Source organism: Vanessa cardui, chromosome 23 (genome assembly GCF_905220365.1).
Source record: "Vanessa cardui chromosome 23, ilVanCard2.1, whole genome shotgun sequence".
NCBI classification, from domain to species: Eukaryota; Metazoa; Arthropoda; class Insecta; order Lepidoptera; family Nymphalidae; genus Vanessa; species Vanessa cardui.
This window is the reverse complement of record NC_061145.1, coordinates 6,502,711-6,512,062: the sequence shown is the minus strand read 5'-3', so window position 1 is coordinate 6,512,062 and position 9,352 is coordinate 6,502,711. Positions and strand designations below refer to the sequence as shown.

General features: G+C 33.4%; 1 protein-coding gene across 1 annotated transcript; it reads left to right on the top strand.

Annotated features, from left to right (window-relative positions):
* Nucleotides 1-332: 332 nt before the first annotated feature.
* LOC124539711 (general transcription factor IIH subunit 3) lies at nucleotides 333-3,861 on the top strand. The gene is made up of 9 exons (XM_047117050.1): nucleotides 333-487; nucleotides 557-737; nucleotides 1,130-1,228; nucleotides 1,388-1,484; nucleotides 1,610-1,726; nucleotides 1,924-2,052; nucleotides 2,226-2,361; nucleotides 2,811-2,847; nucleotides 3,415-3,861. The coding sequence occupies exons 1-9, from the start codon at nucleotides 472-474 to the stop codon at nucleotides 3,476-3,478; spliced, it is 876 nt and encodes a 291-aa protein (XP_046973006.1). The 5' UTR covers nucleotides 333-471; the 3' UTR covers nucleotides 3,479-3,861.
* The last annotated feature ends 5,491 nt before the right edge of the window (nucleotides 3,862-9,352 follow it).

Genomic DNA, 9,352 nt, shown 5'->3' with positions numbered 1-9,352 from the left:
TCTTGGTATTTATTTATTAAAATGCAAACTGGATTTGTAAAAGCAGAATGCCGGTCGTTTTTATGAATCTGGATTGTTATTTATATAGGTGTGACGTCACAAAAATGACTAACAGCGTTTTTTGTGGAAATAAAAAGGGTTAAATTTTGTTTTTTTGCCATAATATATATTTTTGTGGATTTTTATGAAGATATCCCACATTTTGAGGTACTAATTTAAACACCGTAGAATACCCTATTAATAATATTAACCATAGACCTTGGCTTGCCTATGCTATAGACAAATTGACCAAAAACTATAGTTACTACATGACAGTTGACACTTGACAATGACATATGACTTTATTGTCGAATAACAAAAACAACGCACGTTTCTTCCCGTGATCAATGTATAAAATTATAAATAAATACTTTTATTTTATTATAAAGTAATTAGTGATAGTAAAGAAACTTTATAGATTACATTAGCAAAATGGCAGACGATGATGGTAATTTTGTGGCGAATTCAATTAATACGACTGAGTACTTGCAAATTTAACTCTCACTTTACATTTTAGCGCCTTCAGACAGCAGTCTTTTAGTAATAATAGTGGATACAAACCCGAACCAGCGATATATAACAGAAGATCCAAAAGTACTCACCGGCTGCCTCGATGCCGTAATAGCATTTGCCAACTCACATCTGATGCAGAAATCCAGAAACCAGTTAGCCGTGATCGGTTGCCATTTTCATAAAAGGTACGCCACTTCTACTAGCAATCTCTTCACATAATAAGATGTTTGGGTCAAGTTTAACTAAAACAAATAGTATTAACAACCTTTTCTCAGTGGGGGATTTCTCAGCTGACAAAATAAACTTGAGCCTTGGTCAGACTTGACAAATTAGCCAATTTTTTTAATTGTATTAATTAATTTAAATTTTTGCCCTTAGGAAAGAAGTATTTATTTATCATATTCAAAATATAAATTGGTCTATAATTAAATACATAATAAAATAGAAATTTTTACTTTTCTTCACATTTTGGCACTGTCAATTAGTGAAGTGTGAGTAAGGAAAGGAGATTAATTAGCCTATACTTAAACTATATGTAAATCCAACAAGGTCTATCTTTAGAATTTTATTGTTTCAGTGAATACTTATATCCATCTCCCGGAAAGCCATTGGATGTACGACAAATTGATGGACAATATGAACTATTTACTTTGGTCGAGAAAACTATTAAAATGAGGTAAATCTTACCCTTTTCTACAACATTTTATTGTACATAATATATCATCAGGAATAAAACATCGCACACAAATTGAACATCCTAATTGATCTGTAGGATAAATTTCTTTAATAAAAATTGGTTTGAATGCTGTATGTCATTTAACAAATTGTTTTTCAGGCTTGTTAATTTAATTAAAAGTCAGCCACAAGAAGAGAGGCCGGGAGAGTCTCTGCTTGCTGGTGCAATGGCAATGGCACTCTGTTGCATAGCCAGGGTAATATACTCATAATTTCTTATCTATTTGCTGTTTAATCAATATAATGAATAATATCTTAAAAAATTCAAACATTTTTTTTTTCAAATAAAGTGTAGATGAAAAAGCCTTAATGCTTTTTACAGATGCGCCGAGAAGCATCACCAGGCCTGAGACTGAGCAGTCGCATTCTCATAGTGACAGGGAGCTCGGATACTGCAGCCCAGTATATCAATTATATGAATGTGTTTTTTACTGCTCAGGTACAATATGAAATAATTCATTATAACAATACTAAAGTTATTAAAAATTTTGAGCATTACTTTAAACTACACATATGAGTAAAATTACATATAAGGGACTACACCTTTGGATTTTATTGCTCAAAAGGCCAATCTAAATTTCGAATTTCCAAAAAGCTACAATTGGACACCACAATTAAAATAGCTTTTAATTTCAGAAACAACAAGTATTGATAGATGTATGCTCTCTGGACAAACATCTGAGCTTACTTCAACAAGGCTGTGACATCACCGGCGGACTTTACTTAAAAGTACCTTCACTGGAGGGATTATTACAATATTTATTGGTATGTTTTCTATTACAATATATACTTAATACATATTACACTTAGTCGTATTTATTATTTTTCAATTGAAAACGATTAATCCTCTTCAATTTTTCTTTTATGTTACAAATGAATTATTCATTTCTCAAGTTAGTTTTACTTATGAATTTGCATATTTTTATTTGAACACATAGTGGGTCTTCTTACCTGAGGCATGGGAACGCAAAGAATTAGTGTTACCAGGTCGAGGCAGGGTGGACTACCGCGCTGCTTGCTTCTGTCACAGGGAACTGCTAACTATAGGCTATGTGTGCTCCGTTTGTCTTAGTGGTAAGTTTATTGTTGTTATCATTTATGATTATTTCTTGATGAACAAGTAATTATTTTAATAAAGAGAGGAATAATAATTTCAAATCGTTTTTAATAGTTAATGTTAATGTTCTTAGAAAAATGAAAATAAATTCTGACGTAATTTACAAATATTCTTACACTTAAGTATCAATTACTAGACTAACAATTATTCTGACTTCTTGATACAACAACTTAGATGTAGCATCGGAAAAATCGTAAAACAGATCACATCCGAATTATGCATCTTCAAAATCTTCAATATTTATCTATTTCTTATGCGAAAATGATCCTTACGGAGACGTAATAAGTTGTTATGTCATATATCCAAATTCATTAGTCAAATTGACGATTGTTTTTTTTTAATTTGTCGATGCTCTATTTAAATTGTGTCGTACTATACTATTCTTATGAGTAAATTGATGTTTCAGTGTTTTGCAAGTTCAGCCCTATATGCACAACATGCCAGTAAGTATATTTTTAATAAGTGTGATCTAAAATCCATTAACAATGAGCCATATAATCAGATAGTATATATATCATCAATCTCCTGCCCTTATCCCAATTTTATTTGGGGTCGTCGCAGCATGTCTTCTCCTTCCATACTTCTCTGTCAGACATCATCACACATGTAACATTCTTTCTAGCCATATCGTCTTTCACACAATCCATCCATCGTTTCCTTGGTCGTCCTCTACCTCTATATCCATCCACATCCATGCTCAAGGCCTTCCTCACAATGTGTTCCGCATTCCTCCGCATCACACGCCCATACCATGATAGCCGCCTTCCACATAACTTCTCGGCTATCGGTGTCACTTTCAAACTTCCTCTTATGTACTCATTCCTTATTCTATCCATTAGCGTGACACCACACATTCCTCTCAGCATTCTCATCTCCGCAACATGCAATTGTCTTTCAGTCATCCCTTTTGTAGCCCACTCACTCAGATCCATATAGGACAGAGGTCTGATCGTGGTATATATATAAATATGCTAAATATTTTTATTCAATAATGACAATAAATATTTCAGCACCGTATTCAAAATCGCTGGTCCGTTGCCGATTAAGCCCAAGAAGAAGAAAATGAAAATTTAAGTTATGGTTTAATAAAATAAAGTTTAATAAATTCCAATGGCAGATATAGATAAACAAAGTTTGTTTGCAAGGACATTTACATGACTAACCTAACGTAATTAATCTGCTACACTATGTACCACAAACAGTTCTTGATGAATATATCTTAATTTCAATTCCAATATAATTCCACTTAACTACTATAATTCACTATAATTTTACTTCCAAAGCTCCAAGAACAACTTTGCCAAAGCGTCTTCATTCACGAATCCATAGATTATTTTAGATTGCAACCATGGTGTCGTGTACATTCAAGGTCAAAGTGTTTCATTTATCTCTTGCCACTGGAATAGGATATATCTGTATATATAATTAGTTTTATGACAGTAAAATGATTTTTTAAAAATATATTATTTTCTACTTATTATAACCCATCCCTCCTTCGTTCACACCTTGTTCTTTGAGGTAATGGAGTCCGATATGAATTGGCAGCTCCTGCGTCACCTTTAGGTGCAAAGTGATCTAGCTTGCCTCACACAAAGATGGACGAAAGAAAATGGGGCATTAACAAACAGCTTAGATATAACGAAGGCCTTCGTATGCATCTGACCAAACCGCTTCCTTCGAAGCTTTCTTCCTATGAGCTTACCCGGAAAATTATGCAATTGGATCACCAGCGTTGTTGTCAACGATGCATGCTCTGACTTCGTCAATACTAAACTCGAACTCTAATCAATTTAACACCAAAAAGTAGCCAAATATTTTGCCCGTTAACCGATAAAAAGCCACAATTAGTCGTATCTCCACGTTTTAAGAAAACTGCTGCCATAGCTAATATTGCATTGGCATTGATGTTCACGTTCACTGCCACCTAAATTTTTCCTATGCTTATAGCGATGCCGGCATACATAATGCCGCGAACACGCTAAGCGTGTCCCCGGCATCGCAAGATAAATTGTATGGACAAGCGTAGCGTGTCCACTGGCACAGGAACAAAAAAATGATTATTTTTTTGTTAAAACGGTCTTTTTTAGTTAATATTTCTTGTGTTATGCAATAATTAAGGTGTTTAGAATAATGTTGTCAGTGTTTTATCCTGGAATTATGACAAAAAACCGCTTTTATGGTAAATAAACATCATAATGTAATCAGTGGTTGTAAAACTTTTTAATAAATTCCCACATATATTTATATTGGTGTCGAATTTGATATATACTTTTTATCGCGTTATGATTTAGTTCGTATTTCAATAAAAAAATTGTTCATGATATATACTGTTACCTGTTATCTACTGTTGTATCCCTGCAAAGGACGCGGGTCAGTTTGAAAATAGCAAGGTATAATCAAATAAAATAAAATAGAACTTTCAATACAAATAAAAACAGAGTTTAAATTTCGCTTCATAAAGTGTCCATAAAAATCCACCTTTTTTTGTTTTCTCAAATACATACTTATTAATTTCTAAAATCAATTTTTATCTCACTTTTTTCGTTCACCTTCTTATTAGTTGCTAGAAATGGTCAAAGGTCATAGGATATCGATTCGGTGCACATGTCTTGATATAATAATAAAGAAAAATTAAATAAGTAATAATTAATAAACAAATAATTAAAAAATAATCAAGCTTCTTGTAAGCTAAACTCGTTTTATTGTTTCATTACTTCAATTCTTGTAACACGAATTTGAAGTTGACATGAGTTTACATTTTTAAGGTAAATCAGCCTTATTTAGTGTTTAATTTTATATATTTGGTGTATGTATGTGGTAGTTAATGATTAATCGAACTAACATATAGGTACTTGTAATACATAATCAGTATCAGTATCAACATAACACAAAGTAAGACAATTTACTATAAACTTTGTCATTAAATAGGAATGGCAGAATTACGGCTTATATAGTTTTACTACAAAGGTGTATAAATTTTTATAATAATAGATATTTGTACAAAAAAAAATGTAACTAAGTTCTGCAAATTTGAGAAAACAATAACAAAATTAGTTCAATTGTCAACAAATTGGTAATAAGCCATAAATAAAATGTGGTTTGTTGAAAAAACAGTTTGACAATCTATGATTATCCTTAATAAGTGAACAAGCCTAGCGTGTCGCCGGCATTACAAAAGACACTTTTTTCTAAAATAAAAAAAAATATTATTTTTAACGGGCCACTTAAAAACTCAGTAGCTTATCGCTTGAAGATTGCACACAATTAGTTTGAATGAATAATTTAGCCTAGTTTTTAAGATATCACTGAAATTCTTAGAACAAGCCTAGCGTGTTCGCGGCGTGGCTATAGAAATTCGCATGAACACGCTAGGCTTGTCGCTGGCACTGAACGTGTTAAGGTAAGACTTGGTGTTAGCAAGCAGAAACAGTACTCACGCCCATCACCTTAAAGTTCTGAGCAATCGTTTAGATCCGGAATCCCGGAAGAAAATTTTATCCGCACTACCTAGATGGCTGAAAATCCGCGAGAGCGCTATTCTTAAAGCATTTCTTGCCTCGCATAACTACTGTGGAACCATATTTTGCGGTTTTCCGCACCGAATTGGGATTTTTTAAGAAAAGACTGTTTACATTTCTAAAGGCCGGCAACGCATCTGCAAGCACTCCGCAGTTTTAGATATAAGTGAGTGTTGGTAGTCGTATGCCATACATGTATACCTACCATAAAAAAACTATATCTAGATGACAACTAACTAAAACATCAATTTTTAGTCAAGTACTCAGCTAGCTTTAAATTCAAGCTGTCTGCTACGTAGGAATAAATAAAGGAGTATTTTAATTAATTTGTCTCCATCTTTACTCAGCAGTCAGTACTATTTATACTTTGAATCGAAGTTGTATGAGCGGTAAGTTTTGTACTACCCGTATAGTGTACTTTGTTCTAATTTAACGTCAAGTTATTTGAGCGTAAAATTTAGCACTAAGTCTACTAAGCATAAACAAATCAATTTAAGTAATCATTCAAAACAAACTTTATTCAAGTACTTTTGAAACATAATATTTGTACGATGAATTATACGTATAGCTTCCACCGGTTCGAAACGTAAATATAAACATCAATAATGTAAATAGCACTCAGTTCCTATCTTTCATTTGAAGTTAACCTAATTGGTCATTTGTTACATTCAATCTTGTTTATACATTAGAGAGAAATAGGTACTACTCACTGATTAATCACGATATCTTAGAAACTATCACACCTACAAACTTGAAATTTGAAAGAAAGGATTCCTTATAGGATGTTAACATCCGCTAAGAACGGATACGAAACTCCATTCCTAAGGGGGTAACAAGGGATGCCTGAAGGAGTAAAAGTACATGAACGCTTCAAAACTCCAGCGAGAACACCTACCGCAAGTCACCTTTGGTGACAGGACCTTTGAAAAAGTTGACCAGTTCGTGTATTTTGGCTCCCTAATAACAAGCAGCAATGAAATAGCTGAAGAAATAAATCGACGACTTATTGCCGCAAATAGATGCTACTTCGGCCTTCTTCGCTATTTACGATCCAAACTCTTATCAAGAAGAATTAAAATACTTCTTTACAAGACCTTGCTTAGACCCATATTAACCTATGCATCAGAAACGTGGGTTCTGAGCAAAAGAAGTGAGGAGATGCTGCTTGTTTTTGAGCGCAAAGTACTGAGACGCATATACGGTCCTGTCCTTGAGAACGGTCGGTGGCGCATAAGATACAACCACGAGCTGTATGCCCTGTATGCCGAGCCAAATGTGATTGGACACATAAAAATTGGACGTTTGAGGTGGGCTGGTCACGTGCAGCGCATGGATAACGCAAGAATGCCTAAACTACTTGCAGAAAGCCAACCAGAGGGTCGCAGAAACCCAGGAAGACCAAAGCTTAGATGGTACGATGGTGTTAATAAGGACGCAAGAACTGCGAGAATTTCGGACTGGAAAATAACATCTCTCGATAGAAAAGTCTGGAGAGACCTACTTGACCAGGCCAAGGCCCACAAGAGGCTGTAGCGCCAGAGATGATGATGATGAAGGGGGTAAAAAGGGATGCCTAAGAGGGTAAAACGGAAATCAGAAATTTTTTTTATGCTGCGGCTTTACCCGCGTGAAATTAATATTTCACACGGGTAAAGCCGCAGATTCAGCTAATTTACTATATAACAATGACTGAAGAAGAGATCTACTGAGTACACAATTACATCTGATATACTTTTTTATATACTTACAATTATATTATCACACTAAGTCCTTAGTGTCGTATATCTCTTAATTCACTACCGACGATTATCGACGACTTCCGTGGTCAAGTGGTTACGCACCACCGGTTTTCATGTAGATACCTATACCTAGTCGATGTAGATTACCATTCGTTTTCTATGTTATCTTGGGCCTGGGTGTTTATGGTATGTACCCTCGTTACTTTGATTTTCCATAGCACAAGTGCTTTAGCTACTAAAATTGGGGTCAACAAAAAAAAAACTACCTATTCTTTGTAATCCGAATTAAACCGTACTCGTATAGACTTATTTCTTTTTCGAATTGACAGACTCTTTTGACCAAAGTCGATTCTACGGTGGGCGAGTCTGCACTCTGCAGAGTACAGCTCTCTGGCGTATGGTCACCTTTTCATAGACATTAAGATTATTCCATAGACAATTAATAATTTTACTGACTGGTCAAGAACAGGTTTTGGATTTGTTTATTCACATTTGATATCTTCGTTAAGAAAGAGTTTCCTATACTCCTCATTTAATTTCCATTGAAATTAGTTTTCTTTGCGAAGTGAGCATCAAAAATAATTTTAAATCAACGGCTAGTTGATTGCCATTGTCGTTATCTCAAGCCCAATTTGGTTGTTGCGTAGATTATAATTAAACAAAACGTACGTAAACATTGTCTAATTGTTCCAGAACAAAATAGTCTACCGTGCTTTGTCCGATTGCAATCAATTTTTGTTCTTTAACCTTAATTATAAACAGCGAATATATCGCTTTTCCCATCTGTAAATTTATATAATATTTATTATCACATATCTATACAATTATCGATAAACTCTTCGATAATATTCAGCTTTCTAAGACTCTTATAAAGAAACCGTCGGTACATAATAAAAGCGTAATCGTGTAAATTGATACACAATTGCTGATATATTCGAACGTATAGTAAATAATATAAAAGGTATGGCTGTATACGGTTGTACTTTTGACCTTTGGCTTTTTTAATTTCGATTATGCGCAAGGATACCCTTGCCATGCGGCAACATGGAGGCAAATTGAAATAGAAAAACATTAATATTTATAATACTATATAATAAATATGTCTATAAAATGTTGTTCAATTTATTTAAATTGATCTTAATCGATACCGGCCATTGTAAATTTTGCGTAACTTAATTGTCTCCCATCGTTTGTCATTGATTTAACAAAAAATATTATAAGTCTATTGTTTACTATGAGTATAATGATTTCCATAATCTTTTCTGATTCTAAACAATCCATTGACTTCGCTGTTGTAATTTCTTAGAATGTATTCAATTTGGAAAAACCTTTCGCTTCATGCACAAAAAAGATATAATATCGAATTTAATATGGCCCAATTTCAACAAAGGACGGTATACAGATTATTATCCGTATTATATGTCTGCGAAAGTGAATATTTATTATAAAACGTTATCAGAAGGTATGAAGATTAATAATGCATATCAAATTTGTGAAATCAGTCTTTAATGTCGTACATAATTTAGCTATATATATTATATCACAATATTAACTGCTTTGAAAATAATATAAGTATCAATAAAAGTTATAACATAAAGTTACAAATATAATTTTTCTCGATAAATTTTTATTACTAAATAGGTACATATAATTTATATGGGATGAATTTATATCATCTTTTTTGCGGTTAT